Source organism: Parasteatoda tepidariorum, chromosome 1 (assembly GCF_982258835.1).
Source record: "Parasteatoda tepidariorum strain Cologne lab strain chromosome 1, Ptep-v5.0, whole genome shotgun sequence".
Classification (NCBI taxonomy): domain Eukaryota; kingdom Metazoa; phylum Arthropoda; class Arachnida; order Araneae; family Theridiidae; genus Parasteatoda; species Parasteatoda tepidariorum.
In genome coordinates this window covers 103,947,924-103,972,425 of record NC_141755.1, presented here as the reverse complement: position 1 = coordinate 103,972,425, position 24,502 = coordinate 103,947,924, and the positions used below count along the sequence as shown (strand labels likewise).

Below are 24,502 nucleotides of genomic sequence, written 5' to 3'. Positions count from 1 at the left end.
CGCAACAAATACACTTACAACAAATACATAAATTTATCTTTAAATTATTTTTAAATGTTTGAAACAAACTTGAAAATAAAGAAAGAAAAATTCCAAGAAAAAAAAAAACATTTGCATAATGAGGATGAAAGAAAATGCAACAAATGCACTTACAATAAATACATAAATTTATCTTTAAATTATTTTTAAATGCTTGAAACAAACTTGAAAATAAAGAAATAAAAATTCCTAGGAAAAAAAACATTTGCATAATGAGGATGAAAGAAAACACAACAAATGCACTTACAATAGATACATAAATTTATCTTTAAATTATTTTTAAAGGTTTGAAACAAACTTGAAAATAAAGAAATAAAAAATCCAGGGAAAAAAACCACCCTTTCTTTAGAGCTTAAAAACTTAAACTTCTCCTTCTGAGTCAATTAAGTCTTTCTTCCTCTTTCAGTGGTTTTTTGAACTTGTGATTTTCGACTAGCCGTTCTTTTTATTCGAACCTAGTTCCTTAACACTAAAAATACCATAACCGGTCAAATGACCGTTTAAGAACTTATGCATCGAAAATGTGCTTATCATCTTACCGTTTTTTCACATTTGACTTCATGACATTTTCTTACAATTATATACAGTTAATATGCCATTATTATTTTTTCTTCATATTTTATTTGTTTCCAATAATACTTGTCGTATACCTATTTCTACTACAACCAGGAGAACAATTTATTGCTCTATCGGATCAGAAATGACAATGTAATGCGTGTTCAACATATTGCATTCAATGAGTTGCACATTTCTGCAAAGACTGTTGCATAGTTAGTTCAATCTGAATAACTGTGAATTCAAATTTCAAGAAAGTGCCTAAAATTTCAGATTGGCATTTTTGTGTAAGAAGAAGTGACAAAAACCAAATGTTTTGGTACGTAGCTTATATTTTATTTTGATAGCTTTACTTCATTTCTAACTAACTGTTAGTTTTTACCCAGAAAAATATCAAAACAATCAAGACAGCACAAGCTCTTAGAAGAAATAATATTAATTATAAGAATTGTAGCGTATCTACCACTACAAAATTACAACTACAATTCACTAGTATATAAGACATGTTAACTCGACTCTATGTCGGGGTACCTTTTCATAGATGACGGTTGACATGGTCTGTAACTACTGATCCCTACATTGGTGGCCTTCGGACGTGATGTGAACACGCCTACCTTGGCAAAAACGCCCACTTTGATCTGGATACGCCTACATCGGCAGTAACGCCTACTTCGTTGGATGGTCCACGTTGAACAGTTGACTTGCTACTTGTGACTGCATCATTATCCACCTCCTCACGCAGTTGCTACTCAGTCTCATCTCGATCACACACAACGTTGGCTTGCATACACTCGACTGCTAACGGCAACACAGGAGCGACTACAACCGTGAAGTTAATACACCTCTCACTCAAAAAAATACGGTGATCTTAATACAGCTCTCCCGGCTTCGCACAAAAACAGCAATGAATCAACTAGTGGCATCCATTCATCGAATTCTATCATAGCTATAATTCTGGTGGGGGAGTACTGTAGCGTATCTACCACTACAAAATTACAACTACAATTCACTAGTATATAAGACATGTTAACTCGACTCTATGTCGGGGTACCTTTTCATAGATGACGGTTGACATGGTCTATAACTACTCTCCCCACAGAATTATAGAAATAATAATAACTAGAAGAAATATGTTAGCGGAAAATGTACAATGGAAACACCCTTTATATGTAAAAAATGTGTTGAGCAATGAATTAAAAATTCTTATTCTTCGTATTTGAAACACATAAAAATTGGCAATTTACAACTTTGTTTAATTATAATAAAGTTCTTTTTAGTTTTTTTTTTAGTTTATTTCCATCCTAACATCCATATTTCATACATTCAATCAAGAAATATAGAGTCCGGTCATTTGATCGATATTGATAGAAAAAGGTATATATGATGTGTTGGTATGTTTAGTGTTAAATTCTTAGTCTGGTAGTAATAATAATTGCTAACAAATATAAACAGCAAAAAAAGGTAGTTTGATGGTGAATAAGCATTCTTCATAAACAAAAACATCCTAGCATTTATAAAAAAGGTGAAATTAATGAGATATAATTCGTAGTGATAATTGTTGACAAATAAAAACAGCAAAAGAAGGAAATTTGATGGTGAATAAGAATTTCTTGAAAACAAAAACATCCTGCTATTTTTTAAAAAATAAAATACCAATAAGATTTACCTTGAGCAGCCGATATAAATATATCTCCCTGTCGAGCAAATGTACCGCAAAATACTTTTCCTTCATAACGATCTAAAACATTCATTTTGTTAGGCAGGACTCTATAAAAATAAAGTTCAAAGTCAATTCAGGTTACATCTTTTTTTTTTTTTTAAGAATATATATATACTAATAAAATTTAAAAACCAATATAAAACAAGAAGCTCAATTTAAATTTGAAGAAAGTATGACCTTGGTTAGATTATATTATTATATCACTTAATTATAGTACTGTTATCTTTTTAATTATCTATTTGATATAAAATTGATATTTTTAAAATAAATAAGAAAAAAAGAGAAAAGAAAAATTTTTGGTCTCAATGAAAAACGACTTCCAATGATTTATGTCATTTTCCGATCGTTTTTCATCCATTTCAGCATATTTTTTTCCAATCTCCATGCAATTACAACACACAGATTTTGAATTTAGAGTAATCTTTTCTGACACTTTGAGTCCACAAAGATTCTATCGCATATCCTCGCTGCTCTTTGATCATTTGTTCACTGGTTATTTATTAATTTTCTGCCAATATCACAAGATTTTTTTTCTAATTCCGACATTTTTAATAAGATCTCAATATGATAAAATAATTTCAAATTTAAGTTAACACTTTTTAGCATGCTCTAATTATTCTATCATGCATATTATTCTATTGCTCATTCACTCCGTTATTATAATTTTTTTTTGTAGTTATCAGTTATTTTTTCAGTTTAGTTATTATTTTTTACAGTTGCGTTTGTAGTTTATAATAATTTTTTTGGTCTTTTTAATGTTGATGCTTTTAATTTTAGAATAGAAGTTTTAGAATATTGAAGTATCACTTTCAACCATTTGGTTCGTAATAGTTCCTTCATAAATCTATGTCGGTTTCTGATCGTTATTCTTTTGTTATTTTTAGTCTTTTTTACCACTTCCACGTTATTTTTCGAATTTTGATATTATTAATATGATATTATTAGAAGACGCATTGAATTTCAGTTATTACTTCTTAAAGCGCTTGAAAAAAAATTGTGACTTTGTTTAAGATATTATGACACTTTTGACTTTCACAATTTTTGTGGTGAGTATATGCCCTAGTGTATATATAGGAAGCCGCAGGATTTCACATCAGGCATTTGAATATGCATGTTTAATCACAGTATAAATTACACAAATCAACTTATATCAAAACTTCTATTAGTTTAAGTAATATACCCGAATTCTGGAAATTTTGGAAATCCAGACCTTCCAAACCCCTGAGCAGTCTGTATATATATAATATGTCACACTGCATAGATAATATGCCGTACTGTATATATATAATATGCAATTACCTCTGGTATATTTGACACTGATCACCACGAGAAAACTGTTGCCTTCCATTCATACCAGTTTCTCTCTAAAAAAAAATAGAAATGGTTGAATAAATGTCTAATAAACACCTTGTTAAACATAAATTCATTTCTATTAAGAATATCAATTAGAGTAATTTATTCATGATTGAAATAACACTTTCTAAAAACAAATTTTTATGTTTACAAATATTTATTAATAACAAAAGGAAAAAAAGTCTCTCTATTTAAATATAAAATGACATAGAATAACAGCAGCTACTTCTTATTTCATAAAAATTAAAAAACAAAAAAAAATTCCTCGAATTCTGGGTATATATAGGCAATGTACATTAAAAAAATATTTTTATCAAATTTAATTATAATTTTAAATCATTGATTGATTTTTAAATATCTTCATATCTATCTGTCTCACCTATTAGAAAAAAACTTATGAAACATTTAAAGAAAAAAAGTTTGAGATATGGGCATCATTGGCAGGGGTGATGGGGGTTCATGTCTCCCTTAATAATTAGAAAACTCTATAAGCCCCCTCAATATTTCAGATAAAGAAAATGTTCAAGAATCATCATTGATTTAAAATCGTAAGAATTTTTTTTAAAAAAAAGATAAAAAAATACTTTTTACAGATATTTAGCAGACATCAGAAATTTTTTTTCTCATGCAACTTCAATGACCTAGAGTGATTGTTTTAATTTCGTTTACCTCAAAAATCAAACCACTGCAATGACAAATGTTTGAGAGGCTCTGATGATAACCAGCACATTGAAATTTATATTGTTGCAGTTGTGATTGGACTTTTTTGAAGCATTTCTTTTTTTTAAATTTATTTTCCATTACTTTTTTAAAGCATGCAAAAATTAGTAGAAAAGCGAGAAAAGAAAACAGTATACCATAATTAATTAAGAAGCAGAAAAAACATAAAATTGTACTTACTAATTTCAACATGGACGGCACAGAATTCATGCCCATTGTGGAAGATTCCCGGTCATTCAAAGCTCCAGAGTTTAACAGAATCGTTTGCCTTATGTCACTTCCCTGTGGAAAAAAATATTATTATAAAATAGCAATAAAAGAGGGTAAATAAAAGTAATTCGCCTTATGTCACTTCCCTGTGGAAAAAAATATTATTATAAAATAGCAATAAAAGAGGGTAAATAAAAGTAATTCTAGTTAATAATCATATAAAGTGTTCACTACCTTGAGGCATGAAGTATCTGGATGATTGTCAACTGTAAAAAAAGAAAGGCAAAGAGACATTAGCATAGCATTTTCACTCAAAAGAACAAAAATAGGGAACAAGTTTGTTCTACAGATTATCCTATCTGTAGAATATGATAACTTTCTCTCTTAGCAAGAGTATTTTACACATAACAAATCATACTGTAATAAAATTAAAAAAAAACTCACATTAGCTTGAGGTTGAAAACAACAGATGAAGTGCTCCAAAAAAATTTTTTAATATAAAGAAAATAAATACTTATGTAATTGACACAAAATTAAACTCTAGTAACTTCTGCAGATGATTTAAAGATTTTATGAATAATTACACAACATTAACATTTGCAGACTTTTATGCTGTAAGTAATACACAATGCATTAAAATTGAATTCGCTTTCCCAACTTTTAGATTTTCAAATGAGTTTATCAATTTATCAGCTTTAATATATATATGTAGTAGTGAGGTGAGCTTGTGTGGACATTTTTTTACAAATTTGTCAAAAAACCTCACTAAATATAATTTTTAACTCATGGAGTTTTACTACATTTCTGTTTATAGTTGGACTTAAAATGTTTAGTTTTTCCTCTTTTTTTTAAAAAAAAAAGATTTTTATCCACACACTAACCGACACAGAGGATAAGCTATAGGGCTAGTCAAAAATGTTCTTATAATGGAAATAACTTTTAGCGCAGATACTGTTAAATGCATGTTTTTATAGATTTTTAAATTTAGATAAAATTTTTAAGACCAAAATTCTACAATAGCAAAATTTTTTTTGAATATATGGGGAAAAACATATAGAAACTTATCAGTCAATAACAATTTTTATTTGAAGTGAAAATTTTTGAGAATATTTTCCTACTTTACTATATTTTTGTGTTAATTTTTTAATATAATTTTTAAATTTCACAAATTATGTCTAAATTTTCACAAAATAAATACCTCTCAAAAAAACCTAGACAGACTCCTGCTTATATTTGTTTTACTCTCACAATCTGTTGGAATTTAAAAATTACAAAAAAAAACTCCTATGAATGGTAAAATTACATGCAAATTTAAACACATATCACAATAATAAATCTTCTTAGAATATTAAGCCTGTTCATGCATTACCTCGTAAGGATAAAATAAAAGGATGGAAGTTTTCTAAATTTCTTCCAGTTTTAGGAATTTTGTTATTGTTTACATTCAGTCAACCATCCATATAGAGTGACAAAGTGACAGGAGGGTAAGGTGAAGTGTAACACTTAATGATAAAGGGGAAGAGAAGGATCAAAAATATATTAAAAGTTTGATATCTTTAATGAGCGGTACTTATGATTTATAAATTATAGTATTTGATAACTTAGGAAAAACATTAGTTAATTGTTAAAAAGCAACAAAATATTAATGTACAATAATAACACCATTTCATTTTCTATTTAAATAAACATACCTACTATTTGTGTACAAATATCTATGTATATTTCAGTTGAACTGCAGTTTAACACAACTCTTAATGACAATGTTCTATTTTAAATAAAATTTCAATTTATAATTATTTTCTTAAAATTATCTATTAATTTCTTAATTAACAAGAAGCAAAATATTATTCATTCATATCAGCAAATCAGATAAGAAAAAATTTCCTTCCTAATTAAAATATTATTCATTCATTTTGTTTAGTTGTTTCGATTTGCAAAAATTTTCATATAAATATTTTTTTCTTTATCTAATTCAAAATATGAATCATTTATTTTGTTCAGTTATTTCGATTTGGAACATTAAATTTCTTTCGGGGAGAGCCTGCTAAAATGTGCCAAATTGGCAGCTTCCAAAATAGTACCAAGGGTTAGGTTAAACAGCATTTTTACCGATATTTCAAGCAAGCAATAAAATTTCTGGGTGATGATATATTTTTAAAATTGCGAAGCAATTTTTCAATAAACTTTGTGAAAGCGAACCTACTTTTTGGAGGAGCCCGAGGTGAAGTGTAATACTCATCATCTGAACCATCATTATATAATTGAGGAGAAGCAGCTGCTATTATGCGTACCTGTCCACTAAAATGCAAAACATTTTTAATTAGATGTCATTTGGTTAATTATAAGAAAATGAATACTAAAGATAAATAAAAGTAAATGTGATTTTACCATCATAAATCTGGTAATAATAAATAAATATAGTTAGGTAGGTACTTTATTTAATTCACACTAGAGATGCAAAATTGGCTATTGGCAGTAGTCTGGGAAACATCCCTAAGGATGATCCGAAGACACGCCATCACAATTTTGATCCTCTGCAGAGGGGATGGTTCCCCTGCTTTAGTAGCCCGACTGAAACCGCGTACCCTCAGCCCCTACACAGACTGATCAAAGTGGTCACCCACTTACTTACTGACTGCAGGTAGTGACGCTTGACATTGGTGTTCTATTAAGAACCGTGTCTTTACGATCAGTTCACTGCGGGACAAAGTAAATAAATATGGAATGAAAAATTAAGTGTTTAAAACCTTTCTTTACTTCTTTATTGACAATATTAAAAAGGAAATTTGATAGAAACATTATGCCATAAAATAGCAAACAAAGCTATTTGCTCCTTATTTAAATAAAGTCTAACTTATTTATTAAAAGTTCTTATTTAATGAGAATGAAGGAATATTGTGGCATAGCTTGCTTTTAATGAACATTCCCCAGTTTTAGCAAGCAATATTTTCGTGATTCATAAAATTATACTGCTCCAACTCCCTTTTTGATGATTTTGGGGTTGATGAATTTAAATGACATTTTTCTGGTAATCAGATAGTTAAAAACAAATTAACTAATTTCTTTTGTACTGTAAAGAAAGAAAAAACAAACTAAGTAGGCATAATATTCATAATTTAGGAAGTGTGTATGAACTTTCATAATTTTTTTCACTAGCAAACGTTGCAGCTTTATAAGTGAGCTTGACTATACTATACTTTCTGGTGTAAAAGTATCACCTTATATTTTTCTTTTTACCACAAAATTATGTTTCCTTTATTTTCCTAATTACACTTATAAGAGAAATATATTTTTGTTTGTATGAAGAGAAAAACAAATAGAAAAAACAATGTAAATAAAAACAAGTTATATTTAATGTTATTTCTGAAACTGAACAAATGTGCTTTCATTTTTCTAGAGATAGTTGATTCACCCATACAAAAGGTAACTTAGTTTGATTCTCATTAAAAAAAAATTAGCATATAAAAATCATTAAAATGTATGCTAAGTACTGATGTCTATTAACTTAGACAATCATTAATATAAATATGGACTTAAAATGGAGCTTGTTAACTCATGTTCAAAAATAGGATACTTATTTGGTCAAAAGAAAGAGCACCTGTAATAGCTAATACCGTCTTACAAGAATCTACAACAGGAGTAAAAAGAACTTTTTTTTTCTTTGCAAAGGACTCATGGATAATCCAAAGTTAAGATAATAATGTTTTTTTACTGTGATGATTTTTTACAAAATGCAAAGAAGAAAATAAATTGTGCATTCCCCTCATCAAAATGTGAGAGTATCACCCATAATATTAGAAGAAAAAAAAATACATGCTCAACTAAGAAAATTATTGGTTTTTTTTTTCATAAACACAGCGCTTTTGTATCTTAAATGAGTAACATATACGTTTGTCGCAGATAAAGCTCGAAAAAATTCTGCTGCAGGGCTGGTAATTTATAGGTTTAATGCATAAATCACCAGAAGGAGAAAGTGAAAACTGCTACCAAAATCGTCCAGCTTGCGCTGCTCTTCAGGATTGAAGGAAGATTTGTTTAAAAAAGCGTAACTATCCCTTCCTCTAGTGATATCCAAACAAGTATAGCAACTGGCTACAATAAATAGTATTTCATCCAACCTTTTTTATTAGATTGCTAAGGAAAGACAAAACTACTGTGGAAACAAATAAGGACAAATGCGCTACCAGTTAAAATAAAGGAGGCCAAATAGAAAATCTGAATAGGTTTGAAAAGATACATGTCCTTGAAAAATATTCTTACCTCTCTTGATCATGCAATATTAACAGGGATATTATTTCTATAAAATATTACCAGGGGTCTTTCCAGGGCAGATTTTCTACCCTTTAGCAGTACCTTCACAATTTCAAATTTTAGAAAAACAGTTTCACAAAATGCGTTTAAAAAAGCAAGTTCTAAGATTCTCCCCCCCCCCTCCCTACTGAAAATTTTGTTTTAGTATCCTCATAAGAAACGATTAGTCCCAGGTTAATTAAGCATATACAAAATGGCAGCACGTGCTTGGTCAGATAGTGTGGTGTGGTAAGCCTAACCGGTCACTTACGCCATATTATAGCGAGCTTTTTTATGGAGAGATTTTTTTTTTTAAATTAAAAAACGAGGCTCTCCGTCGTAAACTTTACAGGAAGTTGAAATTTGAACATTATTCGAACATTGTTCTAAATTTACTCTAACAGATATTTATTTTTCTTATAAAACATTTTTTTCTCTGTGAAACTTTTTTCTACATGACCCTGTCGGAAATGTTTTCATAATGAAAATAACTTTTAGTGCAAGTACTGTTAAATGCATGTTTTCTTTTTTTTTTTAATTCAAGTTAAAATTTAACAATGGACAATGATTTTCATGGATCTTTAAATTTGGATACAATTTTAGGCCCAAAAATATACTATAGCAAAATTATATTTGAATATACCTATGGATAAAAACATATAAAAATTTACCAGTCATAAATTATATTTATTTGTAGTGACAATTTTTGAAACTACCTTTTTACTTTACTAAATTTTTGTATTGATTTTTTAATGTAATTTTTAATTTTCACAAATTATATCTAATTTTTCACAAATAGGTAACTCTTATAAAAGCCTAGACCAGTGATTCTCAACCACTGTGCCGCGGCCCTTTTGTGTGCCGCCAAATTCTTAAAATGTGCCGCCAAATATTAGAAATGATACAATAAAAATTATAATGCTTTTTTTATGATGAGTAAAGTTTAAATTAAAGAAAAATTTATATATATATATATATATACATATATACTTCTTGTAATTTTTCCACGCTTTAACCACGTGAACATCTTTGTCTTGTCTCTGACAATAATAAAATAAGATGGAAGTGTTTAAATTATATATGACACACAATTTTAAAAAATGTCATAAGAGCTAATCACTAAAGTAAGCTGTGCAATTAATAAACAGATTAACAAAGGATAACTTACAAAAATTAAGCTAACAATTAATAATTAGCAGAAGAACTAGTTAACAAGAAATCACAAAAAAATAGCAGTTAATACAAAAAAAACTAACAGTTAATTACTATAGAAAGCAAGCTAACAATTAATAACTAGCAAAAAATAAATAACTGTTACTAACTAATAAAAAATTGGTTGAAAGAAATAATTAATTCCTTAATAAATTTGCTTTTGTAGTACATATTATTTCAGTTCACATTCAAAATTATTATCACAAACTATTTAACACAGTATAAAATAGGTAATTAAACAACTTTTAATCTATTTTTTTTCATTGTGTGCCGTCAAATTTCGAAATCGTTAAAAGTGTGCCGCAACAAAAAAAAGGTTGAGAATCACTGGCCTAGACAGAACCCTGATTAAAATTTTCTTTTGCTACCATTGACATAAAAATGACCCCAAGACTCAATAAACTAAAATATCAGCTGGACTAATGAAAATTCCTTTGTTCCTAATTAAAAACCAATTGCCAAAATTTATTCACTTTTTATTTCTATCTTTCCCTCAAACTTAATATTGCAGTTACAAATACATTAGGAACAGTAATTGGTCTTTGCAAAATATGTCTCATAAAATACTCCAGAGCTATTTCTTCTCAACAATTATCTCAAACTTTAAGAAATTTAACATATCACATTTGTTCAATGTAGTATCGGAAGTTAAGAAACTGTGAGTTTCGTCTGCTTTTTTTGTTAAGTTTTTAATAAGTCATTTTTATTACATTTTTAGCTGGTAATTTTTTATTTTGTTGTTCGTATTAAGTATTCTTCATTGAGTTATATTTGTTGATTTGGTATGGTTTTACCAACCATGTCTTCATGTTAGCCAAAAAATATCTTTCTTTATCAATTAAAGAGATGAATTAAGCTAAAAATTAGACATTAACACTTCAGTATCTAAGCTATGTTTCTTTTTACTCTTAATATGCTTGTTTAATTTAGAATATGTGTCTTTTTTCTCCTACGTAGGATGTAAATGCATAACAAATCCGTTTCAAATAAATAAAACAGTTAACCGAGGTCTACATTTCGCTCGAGCCCTATAAGTACCTGTATTCGTTAGCGAGGAGGACACTAAGAACAGTAAGGGACCACATAAACAAGAAGAAAAAAAACTTTAAAATGCATTGATAAAAATAGGATTTTTATCATAACTAATAAAAGCTATAAAGCGTCTAATAAATAACAAAACTTTATAATAATTGAAAAAAAAAAAAAAAACAGGGGCTCCCAACTCCAATATTACATGTGAATATATATTACAAAAAATCAAATTTTATGTAAATTCATGTACACTACACATCCCCAATCTTTTAATTTTAATATCAAAAGCTAAAGTAAAAGTAACCTTCGAATTAAAAAGCGCAATATCGTTGCAATATCTCGATCACGATCATTACTGTCAGTATCTGAGGCAAAATCACTATCAGTTCTGTCAGTCATTGTCCTTGCATGAAATAAACTAGATCCCATAAATTTTACATTTTTTGATCACTTTATAATTCCTTTGACAAAAAAACGCCGTGGGAGAAAATACTTTTAAGAAAATGATCCCTTATGAAACAAAATATATATTGAATATTATGTAAATTCTAGAGATTGATAACTACAACAACACAACAGTTTAATAAGCATTAACCTTAGCAGAACTAACTTTAATCCAAAATTGGCACATGTGATCCAGAAAGAGATGATGCGGTGGCCTAGTGATTTGGCAAAACACTTAAAGGATTTTTGACTCTTTTTGAGTTCAAACGAAGTGAAGTGAATACTGATATTTTCAGATTTCCCGATTCCCGAAAACGTGTAAGCCTTCCGTACAAAAGTAAATTGTTCATATAAAACTTGAGCAAATTTCTATTTATTTGAAATGGCTGTTGTAAGTAAATAACTCAAATATTTATTTATTTTCTTTGCATCGATTTTATTTTGTTTTTCATTATTAAACTATTTTGATGTCTTAATATTCTTTTTAAATTGGTATCGTGTGATCAATGTATTTTAGTAATGACTGTATGATAATTATCTAGGTAATAAATATTATCGATTGAAAATAAGTTTTTTTTTTAAGTAACGTAGAAAAATACTGAACTTTTTTTCGTGTCTTATTTTTTGTTAAGATTGAAATACTATTCCACAAAACACCATGCATTGCTTCTTATACAGTGTGGTAATGCAGCTAACTGTAAAAGATAGTGATTTCAGGCACGTGCAAGGAAGTGTATCTTTAGAATATAATGATTATTTCATACATTTAAAATTAGATCTAGTTACTTCAAGTGTGATTTCTATTCAATTATAGATTGCTACATAATTAGGCTTAGTTACAATAATAAAACATAATTAAAAATACTTTGACTATAGTGAGTGGAGATTTTAGAGCTCGCATACAGGTGTTTTGACGTTACAGGGGACACTTCGGAATTTATAACCGTTGTTGAACAGCCGACCCAATTTCATGGGTTTACAACTACTTACGTTCAACTCCGTAGCCTTGTAATTCTGAACCAATCCAGAAGACAAGGAAACTCCTGGATCAGTACCCCCAGAGGTATTGATTTGTTGTGGGAACATGGAGGACTTTGAGACTCGACAGATTTAACGTGCATCAGTCACCATTTACTACACGGGGAGTCTTCGGCCGACGAGGATCGAACCCACGACCTCTTGGATATGGGCCCAGCGTCCTACCGACCAGGCTATCCCGGCCCGTACTGCCTGGAAGTTGACAAGGCTTTGCGATTAAGGGAGTTTTTAGGTTCCTGATCTGTGATAGAATTATTGCCAAGTCTTGGCATCTTCCGGGTAGCAGCCGTGAGAAACCAAAAGAACATCACAGAAGAGAATCAACTCAAAATGTGTAACTCGTACCACAACAGATCGCGATAGAAAAATATCCCTTGCTATTAGTTATAGATTTCATACAGGAAACTTGAAATAGCTTCATAAAAACTGACCAACTTGTAGCCATCGTTAGACAAACTTGTTCTTTTTTTCTTCTTTTTTTTTAATTGCAAGTTTCGAATTTACTTTGGCCCTTAACAGTTGTAGTTGATGTGAAAGATCCGCTACACTGGTGCAATGTTAAGGATTTTGGTACAAATTTATTGTATTACTTTCCAATATTTGTACACATTGTGATGCTTTGTCACATAAATTATTTATACGTTTATATTTCAGTTGTGTGATTTTTAAGTGCTGATTAAGCAATTATATTCTCTTATGATAAACTCAGTCCTCTGTTACCATTCTAAACGAAAGTTTTTTTCCTTAGAAAAAACCATTAAATAACACTTATAATATTATATGTAACAAGTAAAAGGAGGGGAACAATAATTAGAATTACTCCAAGATAATTAATGCATGAGCAAATTTTTATTAAAATGTTTCCAACCTGTTAAAGGTGCTAATTGAAGTTTATCAATGAAAATGTTCTAATCAGGGTTGGCAAGGTTTAGGACAAACTGGATTAATCCACATTTAAACTGTCCTGTCCAAAACCCTTTTACTCAAATTATGTTACAATTTTATTTGAACAACATTTAAAAGGTAAAATAAGCATAGAACTAATAACATATTGATAATTAAATCTACTAGAGAATATTTGTTTTTATTAAAAGCATAATGTTTCATTAATATTGTTTGACTCTTCAACTTAAACATTAAACAAAGGATTATTAACCAGTAATCATGTTCAATTGGTCCTCTCATTCAATAGTACATAACTGAAGCTTGACCTTGCCATACAAGTTAAGCTATTAGGGGGTTAGTCATAAACAGGTTTATTTATCTATAGTACTATTCAAGAATACTTTTATTTCATTCATGTTCTATTCTTTGAGCATAGTGGTGATACATCACCAATGTCAGTAATTGAAACTGATGTTATGCCCTTCAAAACTGTTAACACATTTTTCAGTTATTTTGTATTTCCAATTTAAACTAATATATTTTTATTTAAAAATATTTTTTTTAAATAAAAACATAAACATATATTTTATTAACATATATTTAAACATACATTAAACATATATTTTATTTTTTTTAAAAATAGATGTCTTTTTTATCATCCTGTGATGCAGAAGTTTTACAAAAAATATAGTGAAAAATAAAAGGTTAATTTTTAAACAAATTTAGTACTTTTTTTAAAAAATTATTATTTTTTTAATATTGCATTATTTATCCTTATGCAAAAACATTATTTATCAGTATTAAAAGCATATTTATATTTAAAGGATTAGGTATTCACTTTTGTTGGTCAATGAACTGTGGAGCTTCAAAAATTATAAACCTTTTCCTATTATATTATATAATTTTCCTTTAATAAGTTAAAGTGAATTGTATGAAAAATATCAAATATTTATTGATGCATACAATTATTATGTATACAATGGTCACACCTATAGAATTTTTACCTTTTACCAAAGTTCAAGGTTTTGGACACTTTAAGGCAGTTTTATCCAGTTTAGGACAGTAAAACCCATGTGTCCTGTCCAAAACCCCAACCCCGATTCTAATCAAGAAACAGCAAAACGAGGCAGTCTGTGCTAAAAAAATTGAGATTAGAAATAAAGATAAAGAGCTCTTAAGAAATCTTGAGTCAACATTTGAAAACAACTTCTTCCCTCCCCCTGAAACAAGTTTTATTCTGTGGTTACTCATTTTCTTTTAGAAAGCTGCATTTAGAGAATAGAATATTGTAAAATTAACAAGTTAACATTCCATAAAGTATACAGAATCGGTAAGATTTGGCAGTCTGTCATAGAAGGTCTTCCAAATGTGTTGCCCTACGTAATATTTGCAGATTTTGTTGATAAGGTTACAAGTGATTGAAATTTTTATGCAAGTAACATGTCAGAAAAATCAAACTACTGTGTGTGGTTTTAAAATGTGATGATATTAGTTTTAATCTACAAGCTATAGGTTTATTTAAAAGCATGTGTAAAGAGGGTCTTGTAAAAGTTGTTTAATTCTGACTTGACAAGAGCACAGCGGAAAGAAAGCTGACTGCGAATTAATGAGAGACACTCCATGGTTTAACTTTTTTATATATTTTTTTTTTTCTGTATTAACTATATGGAGCCTTTGTTACTATACTTTTCTTGTCTGTTTTTTTACTGTAAAATAAGACAGATAGCTGGCAAAGTGTTAAAAAATCTGTGATTTCTAAGTTTTTTTTTTCAGAAGTTAAGTTTTATTTAAATTGTGTTATTCAAAACTCTTTTTAAATTAATTTTTCAAAATCTTTTAAAAGAGTATCTAATGAACATTATTCAAGTTTTTTTTTCTCCTTCTGTTTTTGAATAGCTGAATGTTTCTAGTTATAACTTACCCTTTACTCCATACTAACAATGCAGTTTATTGTTTTGGTTATTTAATGTTTTTTTTTTATGTTGCTATTTAGCCTCAGAATAGTTGATATTCGGCCAAATTGCTCTTTGTTACATTTCTAGTTCTTATGATATGAGAAATATGCTCTTGGCAATTCAACTTTAATGTGCCTATTCGAGCTGTTTTTAGAGCCCTGATGTTTCGTGCATTATGAGAATTTCGAGCCTCTCTCTTGGTGCAGCTATTCTTTCCTACATAAATTTTTAATTCTAATGTTTTTAAATTTTAATGTAATATATATAACAACCGGATCTCGAAACACATGGTTTTGTCGTCCCCTACGCCCGACAGTTACAGTAAATTACTGCTTGAGAAAATCGCATTGTTTGCGCATTATAGACTCCTGTCACAAGTCTTACCATGAATATAAATTATCTAAAAATGCAAAGAAAGCAGTCAACTTACTAAGTTTTATGAGGTATTTATTGTTGTAGGGTAGTGACTCAATCACTTTGAACATTTACATGCTTATATTCTTATTAAAGTTATATTATTGTATGCATATATTTATTTTATATCTTATAATATTAAAAATAGTCATGAGTTTAAAAAGATTTTACTTGGATAAAGATATCATACAATTATGGTATATCTGCATTTTAGATCCATAAAAAGAAGTTACCAAAGCCTGGTCTGAAAGGGAAAGGCAAAAAAAAGAAATTGCAGCCCAAAAAGTTCACAATTGATACCAGTCATCCTGTGGAAGATGGTATTATGGTCGCCACCGATTTCGTAAGTTTTAAATTTTGTTATCTTTTGTAAATAGAATTATTATTGTAATATTTCACCTCTTTTTGTGAAAGTTTTTAAATTAGTGTGTTAATGAAAAGACATACCACAACAATTTTGGAGGTAAAAGAAGAGAGAAGAAAACGTGTTTCTAAAATCACTACACAGGAAGGTCTTTTATCCAAAATCGGCGGGACTTTTGCGGATTTTGTTGTATGATGGGTCTTCTGCCGTGTAAACAAAGCTCGAAACAAATCTTATTTGATGAAAAATGATCAAGAAACATATTTTTTTGATTTTATTATTAGAATATTTGGTCAGCAATGTTTGAAACGCTAAATAAATGATACCTCATTTTATTTTTGAAAAAGAAAAATTTGCAAGTTTGGATATAATTATTGCAAGTAAATAATAAAATTCCATATAAAAATAATATTTTTCAGAAAAGTGTTCACAGAAAATTTCATTACACACCATGTGTATATATAAATATTTACTACAGCTTCTTTTTTTTTTTTGCTTTTTTTTTACACCTTCTATCAGTAGCCACCCTAAAAATGTGTGCTTGTGTCTAAATATAATAGGGTAGTAGTATTTGATTGTGACTATGTTGCTAATTCGTTTTTATCAGTTTTAAATATTTTATTCACTTCTTTCCGTTTTATATTTTTAAGGAAAAATTCTTGCACGAGAGAATAAAAGTCAATGGCAAGACCAACAATTTGGGTAATGCAGTTCAAATTGAAAGAAGCAAGTCGAAAATAGCAGTAACAGCAGACTGCAGATTTTCTAAAAGGTATGTTACATTTTTCTGCTGTCGATTATCCATTTTATTCACTATATTTTAAAGTACATGCAAGTTTTGTTAGTCGCTACTGAAATAAGTCATCCTTGAAATGCTTTGTTCAAAATTCTTTAAGAAAATATCATTAAAACAAAACTTTTAAAAACCACCTTAATCCATAGTAAAAATTAATATTAAACTCTTGACTTATCAAGGAGTAAAAATAAAAAATAAAAACTTGTTTGTTAAAACTACATAGGTCTCCCTATGAATATATATAGAGAGAAAAGGGTACTTCCTTGTAGAAAAAGGCAATTAACACCATAAAAATGTATGCAAATGTGTAATAACTAAATTTGATCATTAACAATTTTTCATTCATTATCTAAATACGAGAAAAAAATTTAGTTTATGAATAATTCAAGGCAGTCTAAAAGAGAATCTCTATGCGTACGATTTTAGAAAATTATTAGAAAATAAACATTTAATGGGGTATTTTTTTCTAAAAGTATTTATTTAAAATCACTTAGAAATTTTATTAATACACCCCCTTGGAAAAACAAGGAAAATTATAAAAGTTAAACCAATTGAGAATAATACTTATAATATACGAAAGTAAATGTTTGTTGTAGTAGGAATTAAACCTATAAACATAGATAATTTTTGTGTGCAATTGTTATTGTAACAAACAGTTAATGAATTTTTCTTAGAAGTAGAATATATATAAAAGGGCAGTGTTTAAGGATAGTGGCTTATTTTTACAAATAGCGCAAAGAAACGTTTCTAAAAACATTTAGGGAGAATGCTTAAAAGTATGTGGATTCTTAGTTGGATCTTTACTATTAAATTTTAACTTAATGGTACATTGCTCAGAATCAAATATTTTAAATGGGTAATACTAAAGTGCATTTCTTTACATTTCAATGGTGTTATAAAATCTGATTGAAAGCAATGGTATTTTTTAAACTTTGAAAATTTGTAAATTAACTACCAAAAATAACAAACAGCTCAGCATACAAATTGATTTGGATCAAGTGATTGTTCAAATGGAAATTCTTCTTTCATAATAGCCTAGTATTTAATGATAGGATTTTTAATCAAAACTTTCAGGACCGAAATCAGTAACACTAATGCTGTAAAACAAGGAAGAACTGTTAAATGCGATCGGACCAACAGAAACTTAAGTGCACTTTTTCCACTTTGGTTAGTAAATTTATGTTGTGATTTGGGATGCAACGTACATCAGCAAAGTGTTATTTGGAAAGTATTTTACTACAAAGTTTTTTTGGGGGAGGATTTGAATAGATTTAATAAAGAATAATTTAAAATCATATTTTTTACTAAATACTTCAAATATCGCAATACTATTTTTAGAAATTATTTTTACACATATTTGTCAAGTTCTAAAAATTTTAATTTATATTCAGAAAGAAAAACTTGAAATTTGGAAAATTGAAATTAGATTACTTTATACCAAATCACAAGTAATGTAATGCTGATTATTTTAAAAATTATATTCAAGCAAGTCAGTTTCGTTTTTTCACTGCTTTGTCTTAAAATTTATACTTTTATTCATTTTCGGTTATTTTTCTGTATTAATTACAACACAGTGTTTCTAATAGACTTTATTCTTTTATAGTGGCTTTTTTACTTGTATGGTTCATATTTCTGTTTTTATCAGTCTTTTTATTATGCCATCATTTTAAGTTAGTATCTAATGAATGTTATTCTTTTATGGTCACTATTTTCTAAAAATACAGCAGTGTGGAAAAATTAAAATTTAGAACGATTTTTGTTTTGCTTTCTATCTAACCTTTTTTTTTTCACTAAACTTTTGTTTATGATAGCTCTGTATCTCTAAAAGTATTTTGGTTATCTGTTTAACATTTTAAGGATTGTTTTTTTTCCCTCAAAATATAATATTACTTTTAGCTTTAAGGTTTTATTTTATAATTGACTTTTTTTTCTTCCAATTTCTCTTTTATTTGACTTAACAACTTTATTTTATTTTTTCCTTTTACCCCATATCAATATTACTTCTAAGTAATGGGTCTTTTAGCTTTTTGATGATTTTTTTTTAAACCTCTAATTTTTTATTTGTTTCAGTAAATAGTGTATTTTCTGCCCTACAAAACCATATAAACAGCATTTCCGTCTCATTTATGTTTTGTTTGGCAAAAAAAACTAATGAAATAATAATCTTTTCTTCACAATTTAACTAGCCTTAAGTTAAGAATCAAAGATGCTATTATATCAAACCAAATATTTTCTAACAAAACTCTTAATGAATTTAAATAAACTATTTTATTAAAGTTGTCCCTTTAGGTTTAACAGGAAAGGTCACGTGAGTTCCGTTCCATCTTACATTGGAACCTCCCACAACGGTTCCATTGGAACCGTTGTGGGCGATAACGGTAGAATAACCCTGTCTGATACGGAAGATCTATAGAATGCAATTCTTTATGAGCGAAGCTAGTATTCTCGATGTAAATAATGAAGTGTTTATAATTAAGTAGGAACTTTTTAACTTTATTTTCGAATTTCAAAAGCTAAACAAACCATTGCTTGTTATTTCTTATGCTGCAACAACAAAAAAAATTCTGTAAATAATAAACACCAAAGTGCACATTGTGTTTTTAATTTGTAACTAAAAATTATTTTCTAAAAACTGTTTCAAGTTAATTTTAGCATGTTTAGTTGGTAAGTTTAAAGATAAGTTGAATGATCTAATATAAACACGAATTTCATATAAAGCAATAGCCCCAAGTTTCAAGATTTGCTTCTATTAAAGAATTTCTGCTGTATCTAATTGTTTGTAGAATAAGCATAAAATATCTGGTTAAGTTAGAAACGCTAGTAAGGTTAGAGTTATGTTAGTGGAAGTTATTGGTCGTTAAATCTGAATTTCTTGTCTAGATATGAAAATCGTTTACAGTTATTTAGCATTTAGAAATAGCTGAGAATTCTTTAATTAAAATAAGGGAAATAATGATTCTCCTGGACTAACAACAGTTATGGCCCAGTTTTTAAGTTTAGAAAAGAGCCTAATATTTTTGTCTCTTTGTGGAATGTTTTTATTCCCATAAATGCTAACATCTATACAAAGTTAGTAGGAGGGTAAAGTTTAAATTTTGCCACTGTTATTAAAAACTTGAGCAGTGATATAGCTGTCAGTAAGGCCCCGATTTTGATGCCTTATGCAGTTAAGTTTTGAGTGTTTTCTTTATTGCTTTTTTCTCTTTTGCTTTGTGTAATTTTTATTACATTAAATGCGCGGCAAAAAGGTTTTCTTTGTTGTTTTACCCTATACGTGGCTGCCAACTCTACTGGATTTTCCAGTAGACTGCTGAATTTTTTTCTCCTGGTCTGCTGATTTAGAAAATTCTCTAAAATTGAGTAAGTTTCCTAAAAAAAATCCCTATTGAAATAAAAATTTTGTATTGATTATTGCTTACTTGCTAGAATATTTAATTAAATATTATACATAATGAAGCAAAACTCGTTTATAGAAATTAGTTCAGAACATTTTTTTGTTCTGAAATGTTCAGTTTTATTCAGCACTCTTTTTAAATTAATTTTAAAAAAAGTCTTGTAACTATCTTTGAATTAAATACCTATAACTATTTTAAATTATGAGGGAACATAATCCATATCATTTCAGGTATGTTTAATTTCAATCATAATTGGAAAGTATTAGTTTTTCTATTTTGATGACTATAAAAATCCCTAATATTCCCTATGGGTAAAATTTTAGTACATTATGCAACAGTTAATCATGAACTTTATATTTCATAAAATCAACTGGATTTTTTCATGTCCATGTTTTTCATATCTATGCCTATTTAAAACTTTAATGAATGTAAAATGTGTAGTACATTATTTTATCCTATTTTAAATATTTGCTCAAATAGCTGAGGAATTTTTTTTATGAGCATTTTTAGGTCATCTAAATCCAGTCTCTAGTTATTAGAAATGTTTTTTTTTATAATATATATATCTATATTAAAATTGTATTTTAGGTACATTAAATATCTGACTAAGAAATATTTGAAGAAACACAATCTGAGAGACTGGTTGAGAGTTGTTGCCAATGGAAAGGAATCATATGAACTTCGCTATTTCCAGATCAATAATGACGAAGAAGAAGATGAGGAAGAAAATGAATAAAAATAAAATATTACTTTGAAATATAAGCATTTTTTACTTATTTGGCCTCTATATTTTCTCTCACTTTTAACTTGCCCCATTTGAATGCTTTTTTATGACTTGATTTATCTGAACAACTTCTTCTCAAAAGCAAATATAAAACTATTTTGAATTTAACTGCTAATGTAAACACAAATTATTTAAAAAGGACATCATAGTAGCTGGTTTCATTTGATTTGTACTCATTGAAGAAACTCCAAAATAATTTTATGCCAACCTTGCTTGCTGTCGGTCAGAGCAAGGCTAACTGCCTTTAGTTCAAGTTATCTTCAATTTAACGAAAGTAAGACAAATTCTATACTACAAGCATATTAATGTGGGTTTTAAATGTTAACATGCCGTTGCATTGTTCCTCCTAAAATATCTTTTAAACGTGAATCTGGTCCTCTAAGAAGAGTCATAATACAGGGGTGATTGCATTCCAGGTATTAACCCAGTAATCCTGGTTTCTCGTGTCATTTTTCAAGGATTAAAAGCGGGACATGCTTAAAAAAAAGTACTTCATTTCACCTTTTCAAGGATGAGATTCTTTCTTTGCCTGTTGTGCTTAGGCTGAGCTCGATTCGGTTGGAAGGATTCTACCTTCTGGAGAACGCGACCTCTATCAATTCAGAGATTTCTTGCTCCAACACTTCGTTGACAGTGTGCGAGATCCAGGGTCGTTGATGTAGGATCTTTTCTCAACTTTGCATACAAGATTCTGGCAGTTTTACGGAAAGACCGCCACTCTATCATCACAGCAGCTAGGTCCGAACTTTGACTATAAGAAAATGGTGGAAAGTATCCTGCAAGAAATCCACAGTTCGAGAAAAGGCAGAGAGAACAGAAATGGTGGAACAAAATGATAAAGTTGCAGTCTGGGTAGCAGGGTTTGTTGATTTGTATCAATTTTAAAATCAATATATATATTGATTTTTAAAAGTTAAAAAAAATTATTGATACTTTTATTATTTTCTTTTCTTAGTTTTAAAATTTATTTCAAATAAATTGCTGTGTTAATTAATTTTAGTTACCGAAATTACTTTCTTTCTTGGTGTGTGTTAAATTCCAACACATTTGAAATTACATTTTTAGAAATTTTTGATTCTTGAGATTGAAAGTACAGATTAAAGTACACATTTAATGCTGTCTTATTATAGACTTGCGTAGCTGTAGAAAGTAATTAATAGACATGAATTTTGAAAGAAAAAAAATGCAAATAATCTTAATTAAAATTCTACCTTTTGATTGAATCAGCATGGAATTAAAATCTACATTATATTCCATTGGTATTAACTGGTATTTTTTTCTCATAATATTTTTACAGTATCTTTGACATTATCAGATTTTCTATTAAGACATTTTGTGAAAAAAATTCCAATGAGTGCATAGATCTTTTTTTTAGCTGATCTATTTTGATATAGAATTAAAATGAATATTTTAATATAAAAATATATAGATTAAATATTTATTTTTTGATGAATGACTACATTTATAAACACAATCTGTTACGTTTATTTTGTCATATTAAAAATCAAGAGAAAAAAACACAATTTTAAATTAAAATTATGGTTTGCCAATTGAAACTTTAATAGATAAAGAGTCTGTCCAAGCCAAATTTGCTACTGCTTAGGGTACCTTCACAAATTCAACAGAGGAAAAACAATAGTTTCACAAAATACTTTTTTTTTTTTAATTTATTTTTGTGTTTCGTAAGAAACGAATAAATCCATATTTTTGTGTTGATTTTTTTTTTAATTTTCACAAATTATGTCTAAATTTTCACAAAATAAATACCTCAGAAAAACCTAGACAGACCACTCATTACATACTCTATTTCATCTAGTCTTCAAATTTCAATTATGCATTTGTTTCAAAATGGTTGCTCTGTTTTGTAATGAAAAATTATATTAGTAAGTTAGAGCTTCTAAAATATTATATTGTTTTAATATTCATTTAATTTTAATACTTTTGTTCGTATAAAAATCTGATTTAAATCAAAAAAATCACGAACCCTGCTGCGTAGGCATGCAGGTAAAAACTGTCCGAAACGTGAGGATAGTGAAGATCTTCACCGTAACAAGAAAACAAATGGGTGGCCAGAAATCCTAAATCAATCTCTTGTTTACCTGTATTTGCTAACATTAAAATATGGCAAAAATACTTATTCCTCGACAGTGCTATATCCAGCACTCTGGTATGCTGAGTGTTAATAGTTTTAAGTAATTATAAATAATGGTTTGAAAATATTTTTTAGATTAAGACATATTTCATACTCGGCTGAATGTAAGTGCTTATATTTTTTTCTTTTTTTTTTACTTGCATGATTATGTATCGAAACTTTACTCATAGTCTAAAAAATATCGCTACGGATTCTCACACACAATTTTCACTTGTCCAGGGATGAGATTTTTTAGCGGATTTTCGCCTTTTTTGCTTATGTCTCTTGAATTTCAGCCTTTTTATCAAAAACTCCAATTATCGAAAAGTTTTTTTTTTTTTTTCATATAAATATTCCGCATTTTCTGAAAATTCAGCCGTTAAAATGAAATAATTATATTTCTTTTCGATTTCCAAAGATAAACAGAAAATTCAAACTACGTAGCTGCCAACCTTTCCGCATTTTTACCAGATATCTCATATTTTCGTAAGTCAGGCGTCACTGCATTTTAATATCAAATCTTATTCACCTGATTTCGATTCTTATTCATGCAATTTCAATATTTACGAGGTTCAAAATCCAATATCGCTATTTGTATTTGCGCTTTTTAAATTCCTATGCAGTGATTCGTATTCACGTGAGTTTAAAATCCAATGTCGTGATTCCTTTATGCGGTTGTAATATCAAACAACAATTTTCGTATTTACAAGTGATTTAAAAATTAGGCTTTGGGTGCGTATTCAGTTAATTAGAAATTATGCATCGTGATTCGTATTTACGCGATCTAAAAATTAGGCATGATATATATATATATATAGGCATTACAACATCAGCCGAACTGGATGAGAATATGTTGCTGATTATTTTTGCTATAAATCACGTATTAGTAATTTTTAATTAAAAAAAAATGGAATGTTAATGTATGTTCTCAATAGATTAGTGTGCTAAACTAGGCAGTAATAATTTACTCCTTTGTGACTCAAGAAAAATATAATTTCCAGCTTTATTTTTTCAATTTGTAATTTTACAAAGTCTTAAGGATCGATATAATTATACCTATATAAATAAATTAGTACATAATAATTATCTTGAAGCGTCTGAAATTTATTATTAAACGATTGATTTACTCCCGTGAAAATTCAGCTTTTTTGGCCAATTTCATCCC

General features: G+C 28.5%; 2 protein-coding genes across 3 annotated transcripts in view; one reads left to right on the top strand and one right to left on the bottom strand.

The window, feature by feature from the left end:
- LOC107450367 (DDB1- and CUL4-associated factor 11) overlaps positions 1 to 11,738 on the bottom strand; it is a 32,543-nt gene extending 20,805 nt beyond the window's left edge. Inside the window, exons 1-6 of one of the 2 annotated variants that reach the window (XM_087149920.1) lie at positions 11,436 to 11,738; positions 6,801 to 6,895; positions 4,832 to 4,863; positions 4,568 to 4,669; positions 3,614 to 3,678; positions 2,261 to 2,361 (exon numbers count right to left, since the gene is read on the bottom strand). In XM_087149920.1, coding sequence (XP_087006046.1) covers positions 2,261 to 2,361; positions 3,614 to 3,678; positions 4,568 to 4,669; positions 4,832 to 4,863; positions 6,801 to 6,895; positions 11,436 to 11,560 — 520 coding nt within the window. In that variant the 5' untranslated portion in view covers positions 11,561 to 11,738. The remainder of the gene's footprint in view (positions 1 to 2,260; positions 2,362 to 3,613; positions 3,679 to 4,567; positions 4,670 to 4,831; positions 4,864 to 6,800; positions 6,896 to 11,435) is intronic. The other variant, XM_087149925.1, reaches the window with a different exon arrangement.
- A 143-nt stretch (positions 11,739 to 11,881) lies between these two features.
- LOC107450368 (large ribosomal subunit protein eL22) lies at positions 11,882 to 21,184 on the top strand. The gene is made up of 4 exons (XM_016066132.3): positions 11,882 to 11,966; positions 16,082 to 16,210; positions 16,882 to 17,003; positions 21,011 to 21,184. Exons 1-4 carry the CDS (start codon positions 11,958 to 11,960, stop codon positions 21,156 to 21,158), a joined length of 408 nt encoding a protein of 135 aa, XP_015921618.1. The 5' UTR covers positions 11,882 to 11,957; the 3' UTR covers positions 21,159 to 21,184.
- The last annotated feature ends 3,318 nt before the right edge of the window (positions 21,185 to 24,502 follow it).

Bases quoted from the DNA above. Each gene is read 5' to 3' on its own strand.
- LOC107450368 (XM_016066132.3), top strand. The intron at 16,211-16,881 runs GTAAGTTTTAAA...TATATTTTTAAG, and splicing joins TTATGGTCGCCACCGATTTC to GAAAAATTCTTGCACGAGAG. The intron at 17,004-21,010 runs GTATGTTACATT...ATTGTATTTTAG, and splicing joins GACTGCAGATTTTCTAAAAG to GTACATTAAATATCTGACTA.